Source organism: Chanodichthys erythropterus, chromosome 7 (assembly GCF_024489055.1).
Source record: "Chanodichthys erythropterus isolate Z2021 chromosome 7, ASM2448905v1, whole genome shotgun sequence".
Lineage (NCBI taxonomy): Eukaryota > Metazoa > Chordata > Actinopteri > Cypriniformes > Xenocyprididae > Chanodichthys > Chanodichthys erythropterus.
Genome location: NC_090227.1, coordinates 34262308 through 34284478, shown reverse-complemented (window position 1 = coordinate 34284478; position 22171 = coordinate 34262308). Strand labels below are relative to the sequence as shown.

At 37.2% G+C, this 22171-nt stretch overlaps 1 protein-coding gene across 2 annotated transcripts in view; it reads left to right on the top strand.

The window, feature by feature from the left end:
- megf11 (multiple EGF-like-domains 11) overlaps positions 1 to 22171 on the top strand; it is a 142174-nt gene that overhangs the window by 37483 nt on the left and 82520 nt on the right. For both annotated transcript variants that reach the window (XM_067389286.1, XM_067389287.1), the window contains one exon: positions 10409 to 10501. In XM_067389286.1, the coding sequence (XP_067245387.1) occupies positions 10409 to 10501 (93 nt within the window). The remainder of the gene's footprint in view (positions 1 to 10408; positions 10502 to 22171) is intronic.

Here is a 22171-nt window from a genome sequence, read left to right as displayed (position 1 = left end):
ACTCATTATTCTTTAATGCGTTTTAATCACGAGTGAGTGAATCCTGTCAGTCAGCTCAGACCTTTGGCTCGCACGGTTCAGCGGTTGTTTGACAATATGCAAAAATCTCTGCGTGAAAGGACCTCGCACAGGACCGTGTCAAGGTGATGAGGTAAATGACGGTCTTACCGAGCTCCAGGGAGAGGATAAAAATCAACGCACGTAGCTTAAGACCAAATGGGATTTGATGTCCTCACAGCTACTCGGCATTATTAACAAGAGGGTGGGACGGGATTTCTGATCGATGCCTGTTCCTGGGTGGATGGCTTTTCTTCGTCTTGTAGCACTGACTGCTGTATTTTTACAAAAAAGCTGATGAAATTTATACCTGTGGTCATGTATTTAGGCTCTGAATATGATAAATGTATTCTGTGCCAACTCTATGTCCACTCTTAAAGCATTATGACGTTAATAAGCATAATGTCATGTAATTCTTCAGCCTGTGCGTTTTAAATGGACTCCCATGAGAATGAACAGAATTAACAGCCTACATTAAGTCCTGATGTGGGCCGCTGTGATATCCAGCTTTGCAGGAATCATAAAACTTCACTTCAGTTCAATAAGAGGATAAGCTACAGACGGTGTGGTCGGTTGAAATGCTGATTACAAACCTGCAATGCTGTTATGTGAAGTCACACTAATTCATAATTAATTTTCATTTTAATTTCACCATATCAAAAAGAATTTTCCACTTTACTATGGAACGAGCCATGAGACCCAGCAGCTGTTTTGCTGTCATCATGTCACAGGGACCTAACCGGCATTGTCAGTCTTTGTAGTTTGATTTGAAAGCTTAGTCATTTACATATACAACAGAAAACACTTTTTATGATCCAAGGACATTTTTAATTTTACTGTTTCACACCTTGTTCTCATGACAGCAGGTATTGAGCAATTTGATATTTCAAGCAGTTATTTAATTGATATGTTTGCTCACACTGTTTCTCTTTTTAGCTTTGAAACGATTCATTCATCTATAAACTGAAATTCTGTTATTTACTCAACTTTTTCGAGGCCAGTTAAAGGTGTTATTTATAGCAGAATGTCCAAACTGCTGTTCTCCATGCAATGAAGTCATTTTTCTGTGAGTAATGATTTTGACTTTTTTTCTTTTTGTTCTTTTATGGTGATTTATATAATATAATATAAATGTATTCATTTATTTTAAACGTGAAATCCCCTAATCCCCATTCACTTTCATTGTATGGAGAAAAGAAGCTTGAACATTCTTCATATTTTTTCATTTTGAATTGCACAGAAGAAAAAATAAACATGAGTGAGAGTAGTTGAAGATTTAATTTTTTTGTTTTGGTGTTAACTATTCCTGTACTAATTATACTAATGCAAATTAATGGTTCATTCAGATGGTTCCCTTTGAATGAAAATTAGAATGGTGAACAATAAGAGCCAAAAAAAAAAAAAAGACATTGATTGTAACCCTCATGTAAATTAACAGCTTGTTCACCAGATGTTGTTCTTTCGTTACTAAAGGTCATTGTAGAAAGGAAAATGTTTCAACAATGACCTTTAGTAACAAGAATTTTTTTTATGGCTGATTGCGAGTGACCATGGTCTGTTGAAGATAAAGTTGATCTCATGTTTCTGTCCTTATTGAGTGGGATTTTGTCCAGCTCTGTCTGTAGCCTGAAGGCACTGCTAACAACCATGGGATTAGGTGCAGCTGGGATAGGGATCAGTTTTGACATTGTCTGGTGGTCTGAGTGGAAGAAGGCAATGACAATAATCAATAATGTTCTCATTACCACACAATAGCTGCAACAATTTCATGTTAACAGTTGTTGCTGTAATGGAACCACACCATCTGTGGGGAAGATGGTAGGCATAAATTTCCTCTCAGTGACCTCAAGCTACATTTATTGCCTCTGTGTTGCTTAAAACATGGCTGCACATAGAGTTTACCTAAATATGCTTTATAAAAACAGATAGTTCAGTGAACCACTTTTTATTTTACTTACCTTAACCAAAGCCTGCTTTATAAGAGATTTTGCCAACCTGTCTTTGGCATTGATTGTTAAATGCTTCCTTTTTTATGTCATATGTGGACTTTTGCCTATAATTTTTAGGCATTAAGTAAATAGCTCAAAGGCCATATGTCACCTGCACGACCATGACTAAACAGACACGATCCTCTGTACCATGGCTCCATCAAATAATAATTGTTAAACATTTCTTCTTTTAAATCTATATTTTTGTGCTGATTTTATTTGATTTCAGGGTATAATTTGGCCATTGAATGTAAGCTGCCAGCAAAAGGTATAATAAGGTGTTTTTTTGAGATGGTGTGGTCACCTTAGAGAGGTATGTGGATTTTCAGTTTTTTTTTTTTTTTTTGCTGTATCTGCTCTGTTAATAATCCTACTGCTCTCAGTGGCAGGATTAAGAGCTTTGTAGAACTAGCTATGTTCACTTCGCAGGGACAAGAGAAGGTATTAAAGCCATTTTCATTACATATATTTGGATCTTTGCTTTTCTTTTCAATCTCAAACACCTCAGGGTTTATTCTCTCATATGTGCATTTTATGAGCTGCTTTTCTAGTAGAATCAGTCCCTTGTGCAATAGCTGCATTTTAAAGACATCATTCATTAATGGCCTAAACCAACACAGTTGCTTTGAAGGTGACATGTTTGCAGGTTGTCTTCTGCGTCCATAGTAAGGTGCCTGAAACATTCATGTCATTTAATCTGCATACACTGCACCTATCAATCCCAAACTGTCAGTGGGCTTAAAAGAGGATCTTCTGTATTAACTGTATGCTTTCTGACACAGAACCTTTAGCCAATGAGTTATATCTGTCATAACACTAGCACTGTTTTTGCAAAAGTGAATTGTGCATTTAAAGGCAAAATATGTAATTTAGCAGCACTTATAAAAAAAAAAAAAAAAATGGCGTAGCTTGATGATGCCATGAATGAAAGTGGAATCAAGGGAGTTGTAGTTGGGTGACGGATATGATGTCATTGACAGGTGACCATTACACTGGTTAAAACAGATGATTTCTCTGGATTTAAAGGTGCCCTCGAATGAAAAATTTAATTTACCTTGGCATAGTTGAATAACAAGAGTTCAGTACATGGAAAAGACATACAGTGAGTCTCAAACTCCATTATTTCCTCCTTCTTATATAATCTCATTTGTTTAAAAGACTTCCGAAGAACAGGCGAATCTCATCATAACACCAACTGTTACGTAACAGTCGGGGTGTACGCCCCCAATATTTGCATATGCCAGCCCATGTTCCCAACATTATGAAAGGCATTAGACAAGGGCAGCCAGTAACATCTGGATCTGCACAGGTGAATCATCAGACTAGGTAAGCAAGCAAGAACAATAGCGAAAAATGGCAGATGGAGCAATAATAACTGACATGATCCATGATATCATGATATTTTTAGTGATATTTGTAAATTGTCTTTCTAAATGTTTCATTAGCATGTTGCTAATGTACTGTTAAATGTGGTTAAAGTTACCATTGTTTCTTACTGTATTCACGGAGACAAGAGCCGTCGCTATTTTCATTATTAAACACTTGCAGTCTGTATAATGCATAAACACAACTTCATTCTTTATAAATCTCTCCAACAGTGTAGCATTAGCCGTTAGCCACGGAGCACAGCCTCAAACTCATTCAGAATCAAATGTAAACAATATAACAGTATACAATACTCACATAATCCGACGCATGCATGCCGCATACATGACGGACACTTTGTAAAGATCCATTTGAGGGTTATATTAGCTGTGTAAAGTTTGTTTATGCACTGTTCAAGGCAAGCGCAAGCTCCGTGGGCGTGGAGCATGAGAATTAAAGGGCCAGTAGCCCTGAATCGGCTCATTTGTAATGATGCCCCAAAATAGGCATTTAAAAAAATGAATTTAAAAAAATCTATGGGGTATTTTGAGCTGAAACTTCACAGACACATTCAGGGGACATCTTAGACTTATATTACATCTTTTAAAAAAAGTTCTAGGGCACCTTTAAACATTGTTGGAAATATTTGGGATAAATTAAGTACACAAGTCAACAAAATATATAACATTGTTCTAGTGGTTTTTGTATATATTTAATCTAAAAAATCTTACATATTGTGCCTTTAATCTTGAGGAAAATATCTTGCTCATACTGAGCTGCAATGACTTTTCTTGGAGCCAAACTACATGAAGCCAAAGCAGTTTACACCATCTGGTCAGAAGAGTCTCAAATAGTTAGTGATGCAGTATTAATGATGCTATGTGCATGCTGCAGCTTCTTGCTGGAGAATTAGTTGCTCTAATAAAGTCCCATGCACCATCGCAAAGTAGATTTCTCATCTTAGTTTTAATGATGGATTAGATAAGATCATGCATTTGCCTTGGTTTGATTTTGAATACTTTTTAGTTTCATTATTAATAAGTAGTATATGTTATAGTAGATACGTACAGTAATAAACTTGGATTATTTATTGTGTTGGTTGATTGATTGACTGATTGTCAAACTGTATGTTTAAATCTTTGGCCAGATGAGTATTCGGTGTAATAATGCATGACAATTACAATTAGCTCTATTGTTACACGGTATGATAACGCCACTGTGTAATGAGATTAGCCTTTTATCGAAATGAAAAACATCATTTTTCACTAGAGCTTGCAGACATAGTCTTTTTCTGTGTAGAAGGAAGAAGATTCATTGAGTTTTAATTAAAATGCAGGACCTATTTTCTGAAGTATTATAGACACGTACATCAATTCAGCTCTCGGGAAAAGGCACACTTTATCCTTTCACCTACGTTACATAAATTAATTTTAATTTGCTGAAAAGATGTGACAAATTAGCATTTCTTCTCAGTTGTCTGATCAGAAATTGCTGATTGTAACAAAAATCAATCATTTCATCACCAGAGTTTTTTTAAACCTCGCTTTTGTGCACGTTGTATAGCTTCATTGATTTCAAGAACTCAAATTGATGTCTTTGTCAGCACAAAATGCTAAGGGTTTTTCTTTTTCTTCAGCTGGAAGAGAACTGGCATGCTTGAATCTCAGGTTTTCAGTGCTGTGTAAATCCATACTGCATTATTTGCCAGTGGCAGGTTTAGCATTTTCTGTGTGTGGAGCATTTCTGCTCTAAGCACCATCCTCTGGGTATTTGGGATACTCCCTCTCCCCATCCCCTTCCTGTGCTTATGTCCAATATTGAGGGCCCAGTCAAAGGCTGAAAGAGCGATAATCTATAGCCATGCTGGCCAGGAATGAGGGCAAGTCCTGCCTCATCCTTTACCTTCTGCATCCAGCTTTAGTGTGTGCCAGCATTAAAACGAGCATGGTTTATTTGCATGCACGCTGATATTTATATTTATTCTGAAACGATTTCAACCAAAGCCCTATTTGGACGGGGTTAAATTTACATGGAGATGTGGGGTAAAGTAATTATTACCAGAGCCTGTCGGTGATTTTAGTCCCATCCAAATGTGGCATCTCATCTTACGGACAATTTCAGTAAAGATTACCTTCTGGAAAAAGGTCCAGAAAAATTACTTTAGGTAATGCTAATCCTGTGTGAATAGACCAGCTGTAAATATGTATGTAAATATTCTATCATATCCTGTTTAAAGGTAGTTTTCTGCCTTTTTTTAAAGTATGGAAGCACTCGAAGAAGCATTCAGTTGCATTCTAGGTGGTGGGACAAGTCTGTGGCAAATTCAAATGTTTTCTGCATACCATTCAGATCAAAAAGGAGGTCGAAACCACTTCTTTTAGCTTTAGGTAATTTCCTTTTACCAACAGAATCCAATCAGAATTTATAATAAATCATTCAACCACACCTAATTGTTTTATGTATATAGGTTACGCACGTGGTAACAGGAAGCAACGTAATATGCATGTGAGGACAGGGAGGTGACGGCGATGCAGTTTTACTGAGATTTCTTATCCCGTGTGAATTGGCCATTAATATTACAGATGTCCTGTGGTAAAATTACTCCATCTACCCTTGTAAAACCTGTCCGAATAGGGCTTATGATTGTGTGTGTGTATATAATATATATATATATATATATATATATATATATATATATATATATATATATATATATATATATATATAGGGGGTGGAATGGTTCAGATTTCTCACAGTTCGGTTTGTATCACGGTGTTAGGGTCACGGTTTCGGTACCGTTCGGTATGTGCTATGTTAAGTAAAAAATAGGACAATTATAAGGATAAAGAAAATAAAAACAAATAACCAAACTACAAGAAACAGCACAAATAAATACATGAGAGCTAAGATTAATGTAAAATAATGCTTTACATGTTTTTCAGGTATCTATCAGCTTTCAGTACAGAAATTGAATAAAGTAATAAAATATAAAATAACACTTCATATAAACTTATTTGAACAATTAAATAAAGATGAAACATTATTAAAGTTCTAAAAGCTATTCAGTCAAGAGCGATTTCTTCGTCCTTTGTCGTTTGATTAACATTAAAACCCAGAGAGCAGGAATATTAGACTGCTGTCCCTTTAAGAAAATTCAAAGATCCAGTACACTGATACTGATTCACATGCGTTGTCGGTCTCGTTTTTCTCTTAAGACATAACCTACTATGTTTGTTAGGATACTCGCTAAGATGGGAAGGTTGACAATTGTTGTGAGAATTTGTCCATTCAGGTGCAACACTTGAAAGAGAATTTGCGCCAGAGTATTTGCGCGCTGTGATGCAACTCCCTGTGTACGCGCTTCGGGTGAGTACACACAAATGTCCTCACAGCGCGAGCGAGTTCTCTTTCGCATCTTACGGATGAATGTTTTAATTGGCAAGGTTTGAATGAGTTTAGTTTAAACACAGATAGCGACGTGAGATGATAGGGTTTCACCTGCGCTCGCGGCGCGCGCTATCAACACCCGGGTGATGACGGCGTAAGTAACTGGTTATAAAGCATTCGGCAAGTCATTGAACATTTGTTTACAAAGAATGACTGTTTTGTCCATGTTCTTTTGACCATCGCTGTTGTAACATATTGGGAAACCAGAATGCATATCCATCGACTGAAACATACATTAGCCGAATCCGTCTGTCTGTTTTACACGTTGTTGTTTTCAGCAAACCATATTATAGATGCGTCGTCAGATTTGGGATGAACCGCGGTGCTGAACCATGGGTGGAGAACCGAACGGTTTATACACACACACGCATATATTTCCAGCCAAATTCTTCTTCTTGTTTGTTACTTAAAGAAAAAATTGCGGGAAATTCGAGCATCTTTGCGTCATTACGTCACGTATGTAAACAGAAAGGAGAAGTCCAGGCTTTATCATGTGAGGATGCTGCTGGTAGCCTTTTCTCACAGCAGCTGAAATAATTAAATGTATCATTTTGATGGTGGATTGTAATCCAGAAAGATCCAAATGACAATCATCAGTGACAAATGGAGATTCACCCGTAGTCATAAATACCTTGAACTGCGGAGTGGCTACAGAAATCTACAGGTAATACTAATACACACTATATACACAGTCATGCAATGCTGGTGTTGTTAACATTAAAGGTGCCCTAGAATTAAAAATTGAATTTATCTTGGCATAGTTAAATAACAAGAGTTCAGTACATGGAAATGACATACAATGAGTCTCAAACTCCATTGTTTCCTCCTTATATAAATCTCATTTGTTTAAAAGACCTCCGACAAACAGGAGAATCTCAACATAACACCGACTGTTACATAACAGTCGGGATCATTAATATGTACGCCCTCAATATTTGCATATGCCAGCTCATGTTCAAGGCATTACACAAGGGTAGGACGTCTGGTTCTGTGCACAGCTGAATCATCAGACTAGGTAAGCAAGCAAGGACAACAGCGAAAAATGGCAGATGGAGCAATAATAACTGACATGATTCATGATTACATGATATTTTTAGTGATATTTGTAAATTGTCTTTCTAAATGTTTCGTTAGCATGTTTTTAATGTACTGTTAAATGTGGTTAAAGTTACCATCGTTTCTTACTGTATTCACGGAGACAAGACTGTCGTTATTTTCATTTTTTAAACACTTGCAATCTGTATAATTCATAAACACAACTTAATTCTTTATAAATCTCTCCAACAGTGTGTAATGTTAGCTTTAGCCACGGAGCACCATCAAACTCATTCAGAATCAAATGTAAACATCCAAATAAACACCATACTTATGCTATTTGACATGCTGCATGACGAACAATTTGTAAAGATCAATTTTGAGGGTTATATTAGCTGTGTGAACTTTATTTATGCTGTTAAAGGCAAGCGCGAGCTCCGTGGGCGGGGAGTGTGAGCATTTAAAGGGGCCGCAGCTTAAATCGGCTCATAGTTAATGATGCCCCAAAATAGGCAGTTAAAAAAATTAATAAAAAAAAAAAATCTATGGGGTATTTTGAGCTGAAACTTCACAGACAAATTCAGGGGACACCTTAGACTTATATTACATCTTTTAAAAAGACGTTCTACGGCACCTTTAACAATTTGAGAATAAAGTAATAATAATTTGCATGGATTGGCATGATCTGAGCTAAGCGATCGTTAGATTTTTCTTATTTTAGTCATACTTCCAAGACGTAGAATCTGTGATTCTGAAGTACAGTATCCGCACCGACAGCAAACATTAGATTCATCCGCTGAGGAGTGGTGCCGATGCACAACGCACGTAACGATAACAATTCCGCGTAAGACTGCATTTGCGGGTTTCAAACAGAGATGGCGACAAAGAGGAAAATAGCCGGACTGCAGCTTTAAGAAGATTCCCTTGAATAAAAAAAATGAATCTGAACCCTTTCCCCTAAGTATAAATATGTATAGTGAGTTTCAAAACTATTTACTGGTAAAAAGCAGATTATCATAAGCACCACAAAATGTGTGGGCACCAAAATAATTCACTGTTCCTAAGGTGTTGACATTTAAGATTTGTATCATACTTCAGGGCTCCTGTGAACGTGACAGAACTTGAAATATTGCTCTTTACTGAGTGGTTCTTGTGTGGTTTGGAGGAACACATTGAAGTAGAAGGTGGGGGGGATAAGTCCCAGTACCAATCCCTTAGTTCTCTTTGAACTGATTTATTCAGATTAACACACACTCCACTATACTACTACATAACACTTTATGAGAATCTGAATTCATTACATTTTGAGTTTATGTTTCATTGGAATTGTGTTTCATTGCAGTTAGGAAAGACTTCTCTCACTGTTACCCAAAAGAATCATAATAAGCATATTAACCGGACAAGATAAATGCTAGTCATCACATTGTGTTTATCAGGTTTCTTTCAACAAAATGCATGACTGGCCAGTGGCTACATTAACTTTATGTTGTTGATAGAACCAACCTTCACATATTTCATGGTCAAAGATAAGGACACACCATAGCATATGACACTTTTTTTTTTTTTTTTTTTTGTTACCTTCTTCACGCTAAAATCTCTAGAAGTACATGCTCTCTTCCGCCCATACTTGGAAATACACTGCTGATTCCAATCAAAGTGGATTGTTCCAGAAGCTTTGGGGGTCGACTGTTTCCTGACTCCGATAAGAGCCTGTCGGTTTGAGTCCTGCTGGCCAGGTGACCTTCACTCCCTTAAGCATTATTCATGCTTAGCGCCTATATATTTTCCCTCTAATTCATCTTTTTCATCATCCAGAAAAACAAAAAATGACAAAACTATCCAAGTAGGTCATTGTATTATGTGTCCAAATCCAAATATCTGACCGAATGCGAGGGCCCGGGCAGGAATACTAATGCTTTAGACAATCAATTTGATGCTGTGTTGTTCAATAGGAATGATCAAGAAAACTGCACACTTTGTAAACAGCATGAAGGCTGGCTGGCTGGTCGCCGTGTTAGAGCATTGTGGCAAAGTGCAGGCTGATCAAATTTGGAGGGATTTACAGCTTGTTTCCTTGCGGCTGTGGCTGCTTACGTCGGCTCGTTTTGCATGAAACAACCGGTTCATGTGATAAACTGAGATGTTGACCAAGGACTCAATCTCTTAGGAAATTGTTTAACATGTGGTCAGAGTGAGCGTTTTAAATGTGTGGCTTTGCTTTCATGAGGAGGCATCGGTGACAGCCATCTTTGGAAAATGGCCAGTGTAGTCATTATCCTCCATATCAGCACATCAGCAGACATTTGCGGCCAGCTAAATTATGTCTTACGGGAGATGCAGACCTGCAGTGTCTGTACAGCATCCTGTGCTTATTCACATTTCTGTCTTATGCAAGGTGCATTCAATGTCTTATTTGTGTTTGGGAATGTGTTTTACTAGAATTCTTTTTTAATTTCTGCTATATTTAAAGCATTATTTTCTATTTCTTTGACTTTCTGTTCTTTTATCTCTGATAGCACGATGTACCGAGGAGTGTGCCCATGGTCGGTGTGTGTCTCCTGATACGTGTCAGTGTGAGCCAGGCTGGGGAGGACTGGACTGCTCTAGTGGTGAGTTCACTCTCTCATTAACTCTGAGAGCACAGTTCACTTCATTAAGGCCCTCTCACTCTCACATAGTTAATGGCTGCACCAGTCCCAAGACGCCGCTGCAAAGCTACCATGTTTCTCACTTACTCGCTCCCCTCTTTTCTTTTGCCAGCTGTATTAAAAAGTAAAACTGGAAATCATGGAGGAAGAATGTGTAATTGTGCAGTTGCATTAACAGGTTACTCTTTGTGCCAAAGCTCTGAGAGGAAAAAAACAACTATGAACTATTTTGGTGGATTATTTCTCTGATTATTGAATTTCTTCAATTTCTCCACGTTGTGTCCCAAACATTGTGCACAAAAATGTGTGAAACATGTAACACAGATATGTTTATAAATAAATACATAAATCAGAAGAACAGCATTTATTTGAAATATAATTATATTTATACAATCTAAACTAAAATGGTGTTGAATAGCACAAAAAAGTGGTTCATTGGCTTGTAATCATAGGAGAACCACTTTTAAGTCTTATCTTTAAAGGTGCTATACAGCACCTTTGTCAAATGGTGCTATGTAGAACCATAAGAGTTGATTGAAAAATGTACTTACAGAATGCTTCAATCACAAAACATCAAGATATAGCCTAATTATTTGACTACATAACACAAAGCAATTAATATATCAATATAGCCTTTTTATTGAAGTTTGTGACATAATTTCGGTATATAACTGACTTAACAAATACTTTCTTCTGTCGAGCCTCTTATCAGTTTACATTCATTTAAAGACTACAGCCAATCACCATGTCTTAGCTCTCTCCCATCCTCTAATTTTATTACTCCTTCCACATAATTTAAACTGCAACTGACAGCTCCCAGTATCCGAACGGTCTTGTTGCATCCCACCACCACCCCATTCTCCTCCTTAGATTTTAGATATGTTACTCCACTCTCATATGTTTGCTATGAATGGGAATTTACTACAATGGCAAAAGCTGTTTTGAATCACTTTTATGCTTTTCTGAGGTCAAAAAGTCTTGTGTTGGGGCCTTGGAATATTTCCTTAAAGGGGGCCCTTGGGGGCAAAAAGGTTGAGAACCACATTATCTTTGGGAAATACACTGTATTTTAATGTTGTTTATTTTAATCATTTCTCCAACTAAACTAAGAGACTAAAAGAGAGTTAGAGAACCGTTAAATAACTATACAGGTGCTTAACAGGTTCTTTGTATGGCAGCAGCACCTTAACCACCCCAAATTGTTGTGTGTGTGTGTGTGTGTGTGTGTGTGTGTGTGTATACAATATATATATATATATATATATATATATATATATATATATATATATATATATATAAAAAATCTATTATATTCTTATACATTATTTAACTGTTAAAATGCTGTTTTCAAATTGTGTTTTTATCTGTATCATTTACACAATTTTTTTCCACTCAGTGTTTTGCATACAGTATACAGACTTCAATTATAAATAACATACAATTATTTGCTTTACATATAGGATTTAAATTTGTTAAATTCATTATGTTTCATTTAAACATTAATGTGAAATCCAGTGATGAATTGTTTTGTCCAAAATGTTTGGATTGATCTTTTTTTTCTCTGTTTGATTGACAAGCTTGCACATGCTCTGTGGAGTATTTAAAGTTTAACAAAGACAGCAGCAATTACTTACTTGCTGTTAGAAACTGTTTTGATGGATTTAACTGTAAAATTTAAATTGTTTAAATTTAAGTTTCTTTTTTTAAATTTAAATTTAAAATAGTTATTTCTATTTTTTTCATAGAACTACTACTTCCCTAAAATGAAATCCAAATTCATTGTTGACAGTTTTCATTAGTGTTTATCAATTTTATTGATTGGTTATTGCAACTTTACTCAATACAGAGTTAGTCAGAGAGATAAATGACAGAAGGACAAATGAATGGAAGAGTGGATGGATGGATGCTGGATTGATAAGTTAATGGATGGATGGATGGATGGATGGATGGATGGATGGATGGATGGATGGATGGACGGATGGATAAGACAAAGCTTGCCTGTTTTCTTTCCCCAGTACTTGGTGAAATGGCCTTCATCACAATTAGAATGATAAGGAGTGCACAGGGTGGAATCAATCTGCAAACAGACTGTCACTGGATCCTCAAGATGAATTGTTTAACAGGCCTTACCTCTATGGCTGAAACATTGCGGGACAAAATAGGAAGCCATCGACATTCACTCTCTAATCAACAAAATGATGAAAAAGCAAGTTGTAGGAGAGACTAGAGTTTGAGAGAGAAAGAGATATTGACTTGTTTAATATTTATGTGTTGAGAGGAACTTGAAGACAGTAGGGACAACAAACTAAACCTCTTTCATGTTAAGAACAGCAGGGCCGCAAACTTCTTGACCTTAGAGATTTGTGCTGAAGTAGGCATGTAAATGTCTATAGTCCTTTCTGTCCAACATCAGTCACTGATGTACAGCTCTTGTCAACGTACATGACGCCAGATATGCTGATTTTCTCATTCAAGATGCATGTTTTGACTCATTTTTCCGGCTTGTTGACTCGGTTGTGGTTCACTTACTGCCCATATTTACCAGTGAATGATGGTTGCAGAATGCTCTGTATGGATCTATGGGCATTTTCATTAACAAAGGAGCCATTTCATGATTACGAACAGTCTGTAAATCACCAGCTTTCTTTCTGAGGCACCAGCCACAGCCGAGGAGGCACAGGCACGACCGCAACTAATGATCTAGACTGATTTTCTACAGTGAAATCCACTTGCAGGAACAAAGTTCCTCGTTGGGGGGGCCGAGGAAAGGAACCCACCTCTAAAGCTCAAGACCCTCCCCTGGGTATGTCTGTCTGAGGACAACACATTCTTCTGAGCAGGTGCTGTTCTGTACTAATCCGCCTTATTAAAACAGACCTGGTGATTGAGACAGAAGCATTATTCATAACTTTTATATTTCCATACCGGGCGTTAGGCCAGGCTTTTTCATTTATGAGCTTTCATCTGTAGAAATGAGGAATGGGAGCCAATTTTTAAATTAAATTTGACCTCTTTTTTCACTCGTACATAAATGGTGCATCATTTTTTTTTTTTTTTTTGCCATTCAAGGTAAATTTCTCTTCTTCTACCCTCTCATGTGTGGATGAGTGGTGGGAACCTCGGCTGTCCCGGGGTGGATTCTGTCATCACATTTCAGGATTCTCCTAGCTAACAGAGACAAATAGTCATAGATCGTTAATCACAATCGGGGCTTTCGGTCACCGACTGAAATGCCTGCTGGTGGAGTCAATATGGAGGTATGAAAGTGAAATAAAGCCCAGTATTATGTGCGTTCTGAATGAATGGAGTATATAGGATAATGCTAAGCAATGGGGATGATATGGTTATGAAAAACAGAGCTGCTTTTGGGCGACTGAAGAGCTTGAGAGTTGAAGTGACGAGCTTTGCGCTGACGCTCTGGAGCAGCATCAAAGAGGCTGGCCAGCGTTACTGGAGCAGCACCCACTAGGAGCCTGCTATTTGGGTCAGAAATGAAAACTGAAAGGTGGAGCTTATCGCCAGGATGAAGGGATAAAAATGAAATGAAAGAATGAGAAAGAGAGGGAGGGAGGTGAATAGGAAGGGCCTGTCATCTCGCTCCTGCTGAGGTCAATCTGCCATTGCCTAAAGACAATGTAGCCGTCACGTTTGTCAGTCTGCAAATGTGAGATATAACCTTGCATCGTTCAGAAAGCTTCAGGTGCTAAAAGTCGCTGCAAGGTCATCGCCAACATGAAGGCTTTTACACAAATCTGAATTATGCTCGCACAGTGAAGCACTCATTTCACACGGTCTATTTAAGATTCCTGTCTCAAATTTACTTCTGCTGCTTTGGCAACAGTGTTTCATTCTATTTGATACTTTTTTCAAAGCATGAGAATTAATAGTGAACTGGAGGACCAAAGAGAATGCTGAGTTTGGGGAGTTTCTCCAGAATGCATCTACAGATTTATCCATTTCATATTGATTAGCCTGGGGTGAGGATGGATGTTGTGTAATACATTTTGGGTTTTGATTTAGTATATCAGCAGCTGCAGACGGCTACATCTTCATCAGTCTCAAGCTTGTCATTATGGACTGAAACATGCATGCCAGTTTGGCATTCTTTTAATAAATATAATTAAATATGGAAATGAGTGCTACACCCATATATGTCTGTATAGATAGATAGATAGATATATAGATAGATAAAACGTGTGGAGTCAATCAAGAATCTGTATGTTCAGGTCCTGGGTCATCATTTGTAGGAGCATTTACCTTACACATAGGACTATCAATAAGCAACCAATACTATGTTTTGGAGGCCAGGGGATTTCAAACTGGGAACCACCCAGGCTGATTCATAGGTCAATAATATTGTGAATTTACAATTTAAAATAACTTTGAATAAAATAAATACATTTTAAAATTCAACAGCCATTACTCCTGTCTTCAGCCCACGTGATCAAATAGTTGCGCGCGCATTTTGGCAACGGAAGTGGTGTTGTTGCCTATTGCTTTTAACGTGTTAGCATCTCTGAAAGTTTTTCAGGGCTCTCAAGTGTAACGCACTGAGCGTGACAGTCACTCATTTCTGTCTTTTGTCACGCCCTCCCGCCACACATTGTATTTCTCACGCAGAAAAACAATTTTTCATATATTTAATATGCCGCTGCGCCGGGCAGGAATCAAGCGCGTCTCCCCTGGAGTAGCCTGCCACTTATCAGCCAATAAAAAAAAAGAAAGAGGCTACACAGTAGCCAATCAGAAAATAGCACTATTGTATCTGGGTAAGATTTAACGCAACAACCAATGAAAAAAAAAGCATATCCTGGAATTGTTCACCATCATCCTCGTTCACCCACAGAGGAAAACACTGGAGCTCTGAGCATCACTTTGAGCACAGAATAAGTCATGATCTCCTATTTTAATGTTACAACAAATTCAAAGCTTGTTTGACACAAACAATGACAACTTCACTGCTGTTAGAGAATGTTTCCCAGATAATCAGCATCAGTTTTTCATGAGTGTCTTACAGCCTGTTCACTGAAAACACCTGCTCAGTAGTCTAGACCTAGTTATATTATCGTTATCACACGATGACTGACATTTTGTCACATTAAACACTTCTCTCTCCAAATAGGCTTAATAATTTTATTAGCACTAAATAAATTATAGTGTATTACATCGTCGATGTTATTGGTCACTTTAAAAATCATGTCATGTTGTTGGATATTTGTCATTCTTGCCTGTCTTTAAAACTTGAGAGCGCTGGTTTATGTATATATATCTGGCCACTGTATTTGGCCATCTGCTAACGTCTTCTATCCACTCGACTGCACGGATCTGATAGCCGGATACCATTTGATAAAGTCAACTTTTAAAAATAACTTTATCTGTCTGTGTTGCTTAATCCGCTCGCGAAGCTGTAGATATATATATCACTTTCGGAGTTGCTAACACGTTAGAACCTATGGGGAACAACACCACTTCCGTTGCCAAAATGCACGCGTATACGTTGCCACGTCATCATTGTGTACAAATACAGGGTACCCGCGGGGTCTTAAAAGCATTGAAAAAGTCTTAAATTTGATAATCTAAAATTAAGGCCTTAATAGCCTTGAATTTGGTATACAAAGTCTTGGATTTCGTTACAAAGGTCTTATTTTTATTTATTTTTATTTTTTAACTTTTCCTAGGATTAAGTTCATACCGTAACAAAATGAACTGTTACTAGTGTAGGCTAATTAAAAATTCATGCAGCGTAATGTTGAGTGCACCTCGCGCTCCACGTCATAGCAGTAAGCGCGAAAGCTCGCGCACCCGTTACTATGGTTACTAGGCAAGTGAGGTAACTTACTAGAGATGAGCCGGATACTCGGCTGAAACGAGTATCCGGTACGGATAAAGCACTTCTGCCGAGTACGAGTATTATACGAGTAATACGAGTCAATATCTGTGCTCGGATTGAATGAAAATCATCATTGGGTAGCTGATTGTGTCAGCGTTCTGTGATAGTCTAGTCCAGTGGTCTCAAACTGCCGGCCCGCGGGCCATTTACGGCCCGCAACTGATCTCAAAAATAAAACATAATCCGGCCCGCTAAATTATTATTATTATTATTATTATTATTATTATTATTGTTATTCTCTAGTACGCGTCACATACGCGGCCGTGGCGTCCGTTGTTGCTATGCAACCATGAGCCGCGCACTCAACCGCGTCGCTTCTATTATGAGCGCGCTTGCCTAAATTACAGTAAAAACACTCGACTTTAAGTCACGAGCGTCGTTTTAAATCACCGAAACGCGTCCGATGCTACCATGTCAAGAAACCGAAGAGTGTACAAATGTATTCAAGGGTTGTATTTGTTCTGTACAGTGTTGTTCAGAGCTAGATTTTAATTTTATTTAAGCTAGCATGAAGTAAAGGAAAACAGCCTACTTCCACTAAATGTTAAAAACTAATAACAATGAGAGATTTTTATTTTTTGGCAAAATAAAGTTGATATATATAGCTTCAGTTTTTTGTTTATTTCTGACCCCTCCATGGCATCTATGAGTGCATGTTGCTGGTTTTGTTCCTAAATTACTATTTTTTTTTATTCCATGCACCTTGTTGGATGTGAGAAGTTGCACCAGACTATTGCAATTAATAGTATTATATTAGTAGTATTATATTAGTATTAGGGCTGCACGATTAATCGCATGAGATTGTCATGCGTGTCTCGTCAGTAAAGCCGGTTCCCTGATTACCGCTAAATCGCCATCACCTGTTTTTAAACGGAGCGCCTTTTAATAGACGGAGCCATAGTTCACGGACAAGCCACGCAATATCGCGTTCATTATCGAAGGCGATTCATCTGCGATATGAACGCGATATTGCGTGGCTTTTCAGTGATCTACGGCTCTGTCTATAAATGCCGCTTCATTTGAAAGCAGGTGATGGTGATTTAGCGGTAATCAGGGAACCGGTTTTACTGACGAAATGCGCGTGAGAATAGCATGCGATTAATCGTGCAGCCCTAATTAGTATATTAGTAGTATTACATCAATTACATCATAGTATTAGCCTATACAATTATATTACACTCTGTAACAATGAGAGAGACACTGCTGTTTACATTTAGTAGGCCTATGGTAAATAAAATATTTATAGGTATAAAAATATATGCCGAATTAATTATTTTCTAGGGTTCAAAATTTATACAGATTTGACATTTTCCCCTCATACTTCTGTCAGAATGGGTATAAAGTTGGCATTGAATTTCATTTAAAATGGTATTAAAAAGGTCTTAAAAAGCCTTGAATTTCATTTGGAGGATCCTGGGGGTACCCTGAAATAGTAAAAGGGTCTATGTCACATGATCCTTCAGAAATCATTCTAATATGTTGATTTTGTGCTCAAGAAAAATGTTTATTATTATAAATGTTGCAAACAGCTGTGTTGCTTAAATTATTTTTTTTTTTTTGTGGAAGTTCAAAAGAACAGCATTTATTTGAAATAGAAATGTTTTCTGACATTCTAAATGCCTTTACTGCCACTTTTAAAAAATGTAATGCATCCTTGCTTAATAAAACTATTAATTTCTTTAAACAAAAACAACATATGAATGGTAGTGTATAACACTGTGTCTACACTAGATGTGACAGTTTTCGCGTCGCAACAGTTTGAGGCTGGACACAACAAAGCGATCTTTACAAATCCATTTGTTCTTCTTGTCAGAAGTAGTGTGTGCGCTTGGAGTACATCAGAAATAGAATGAGTCTTCAGTTTATTGTCAGGAATTTGTCATCTCGCTACGCCACATCCAGTGTAGACAGCATCACTGATTACTAGGGGTGAGACGAGACAGGTATCTCACGAGACTCGAGATTGAGTTCACGAGACGAGACAAGATGGCGAAATACATGGCTAGAAAAAATATTCTTCAGGTGTATTTGAAATGTTTTAACTAATCATCTTGTAATCAATGTCATTTCATTTCTAATTTCATATGCAGTAAAAGACCAGTAAAAGGTTTTGCCACAAACTCAACGGACTGACTTCTCACCTGTATGATTTCAGTCTCTTCAGACCTTACTGTACATGATTTATGAGCTTCTACAACTTTTGACCTCCTAACTGAACTCCTTTCCACAAACTGATCATAGAAATAAAACAGTATAAATAAAAATGTTAACACTTTACAATAAGGTCTCATATATTAACATTAATGTATTAACCAACATCAACTAACAATGAGCAATATATTTGCTACAGTATTTATTAATCTTTGTTTATGTTAGTTAATAAAAATAGTCATTCATTGTTAGTTCATGATAGTTCACAGTGCATTAACTAATGTTAACAAATTAAACCTTATTTTTGTGCTTAATAAGATTAAGAGAAAACTGTTATTCATTTTTATGGTAACACTTTACAATAAGTGCAACCATAATCGCACTCCCTCAATATTCAAAGTGCAAAGAAGACCAAATTTTTCTTTGATACAGAGCTAAGAGATGGTTACAACTACATTGCCCAGCCTAAAATAGCTTTCATATTGAGAGATACCTGCATTAATCAGGGAGCCGCTTTCAAAATGCGGGGTAATGAAATCGCGTTTGAATGTGCGCTTGTGTTTACTTTCACTTTCTTGATCGCATGTAACTGTGAATATGGAGCGGCGGCGACCGTTATCCAACTTAATTAAATGTTTTTTTTATTTAAATACAAAGCGAAACGACAGTGGAGGCGTAATTGCGTAAATTGACACAAGATCTCGTCACACCCCTACTGATTACAATGGCTTCTATTTGCTTTTGTTGTGTTGCGCCTCTCACGTCTGGTGTAGAGACAGTGTAAGATTGCTCTTTTTCTCACACAGAATGAATGGGTATTTAAACATGAAAATATGAAGCTACATTAATATTTCAAGACAATGAGATCATCACATTAGTGGATCATTGGCATCAAAAAGTTTGAATGTTGTCGCTTATGTTTTTATACTTTTCACTTCACTTTACATTCGCTTTAGAAATATGACAGCTTTACTCACTATTTTACCTCATATTTTGCTTGCTTTGTTTTTGTGGTCAATTATTTTCCAAATGCATTTTTGAGAAGACCAGATTCTGTTCCAGTATAATTAATTCGACCAAAGACTGTATTGCAATTTCAATATTAACTGAAATGTAAAAAATTTAAATGGGTAAATTACTAATGCAGTTGTTTTATATAGATTAAATGCTTGTAAAGATTACTTATTTGTATTTTTTGAAAATTGTTAGAGAACTGTTTGCAGTGCTAATGAAATTCTCTGTGAAGTTACACAATATATCATGATATGATGTTTTTTTTCCCACATTACCCATTCAGGGTGTAGAGTGGGACACAGTTACATTTGCATTGCTGAATATTATTGTCAGGTTCTGTGGCAGCTTGACTGCCATGGCAACAAAACAGCAGGGCCAACTGGCAACAGAGCAAAACATAATTTCATTCAAGTGAAAATAAGCAGTATATGAGTGACAGATTCATGTACGAACGATAACACTTAACTTACTTTTACCTTTTATACTGCTATTCAAACAATTCATTTCAGGTGGGAATGTGTATACTGTGATACACCCCTTTCGATTGACTGTTTGGTTGAGCCAGATTGTGATGGTAGGTATGCAGTGCACTCTCAACTAATGACTTCTAATGGCAGTTGTCTTGGGAAGTGTTTAGGAGCCAATTTTTCTACATTAGTGCAGGTTGTGATGATGTAAAAGGAATGTGCGTGGGTTTGGAGGAAGCAGAAATGGAAGGGAAGGGGTCGTCGGGGGCCTCAGGGCTCACCTGCTCACGACACCTCATTTATCAACAGCGACCCTCAAACAGATGGTGCCATTCCAGATCCGCGCGAGTTTCTTGACATGATATGGCGTCAAAGGGAGAGAGAGCGAATTGAACGTACCTGAACTTTGAATTTAACTGAATTGAATTAAATGCGACAGATGGATGGTGTGATTAAAGTGGGGAAAAAGGCAGAGATAAAAATTTACATAGAAGGGGTAAATACTACAAAGAAATGGAAGACCTATTCAATGTTCAAGAGAGGCAAGAAGTAAAAGTTGGCAGGAAAGAAGGACACACTATCGCCGACTCTCCTCTGTCATCTACAAAGCAGTTAAATAAATCATTCTCTCATTCCCTATTCTCTCATCCCTCTCTCCTCTCTTTGCCTCCTTTAATCTCTCAGCACTGCATCTGCTGTGCTCTCAAAAGCTCCAAATACAGACACTCCACACCAGGAAGTGCTCTCAGCTCACACTTATAAGAGCTTTATTAGCTTTGTTTAATGTATATGTGTGAGGGTGTCTGTGTATAGTTCAGTCATGACTCATGAAACTCTAGATGGCACAGGCTGATTGGTCCTTTACATGCAGTCTGCAAGCAATCGCATCATTACTGCATGACTCAAGCTGATTGGCCTCTGCTGACCCTGCAGCCAATGAGATTGCTTGCTCAACATTTACTTTTAGTGTTTGCTGTAGGCTAGTCCTGCAACACACAGAAACCCTCTGAAATCCTCCACCGCCACCGGCTCCACCTGCCTAGATCTGTTACGGGATTTATATACAGGATTTAAGTATGTCTGTTTATGCAGCAGCAGCAGCAGCAGCAGCATATCTTACATGCTCACAGCAGCATGTCTGTGTAGCAGTAGCAAGTCCATACTTGCAGATCAATAACATGCTAAAACTTTTCCAAGAGTTGTCGTTATATATATATATATATATATATATATATATATATATATATATATATATATATATATATATATAAACAGTGCTTCCCACACATAGACTTTACTTGGGCGGGCTGCCCACGTATAATGACGGCCGCCCAAGTATATTGGAGACACATTTTTGCTTTTATTATTTTTATACTTTTATATCCGCACAAGATAATGAAACCATCCGCGATCGATAAACTAGTCATTTCATACCTGCTCGTTACTTGTGTGTCAGAACTGTTTACTCCCGCTTACATTCCCACAGGTGCTGCATTTTGCGAAGTCACAAGGGGGTGCTGTTGCGCGTTCTACAAGCTCGTGCAACAGCGCTTCAGTCTGCTTCAAAGTGATTCTCAATCAATGAAAAGCGATATGCCAAACGATTGCTAATGAACTCAAGTTGATCAATTATTACAATGTCTACTTTATGGCCTTAATATAAAATGTTTTAGAAGATTGTAAGAATCTGAAGGATCAGCCTGCAATAGTACAGACATTTCAAAATAAGAGTTCCTGTGTATTTCGGGCTTGTTTATAATTAAAAGTCACACGGTAAGTTTTTTTCTTTTTCTTTTGGGCATTATTGTTATTTTGGTTACACAATAAATTGTATTTAATTTGATTTCCATTTAATTCATAGTAAATTATTATAGTCTCCCCCACAGGAAGAAAAGACTAAGAACATTATTTGAAACATATTATTCATTTTATAAATTTTACTAGTAAAATCTGTGTCCCATTCACTGAGAGAGACACTATATGACAGCAAGGAGAACATAGGAAAATGTGAACCATTTAAATGCAGTAATTTTGCATAATTTACAATGAATAATAATGCATAATATTAGTATGTAATTAAATGTAATATGTTATTTAATTAAAATTAAT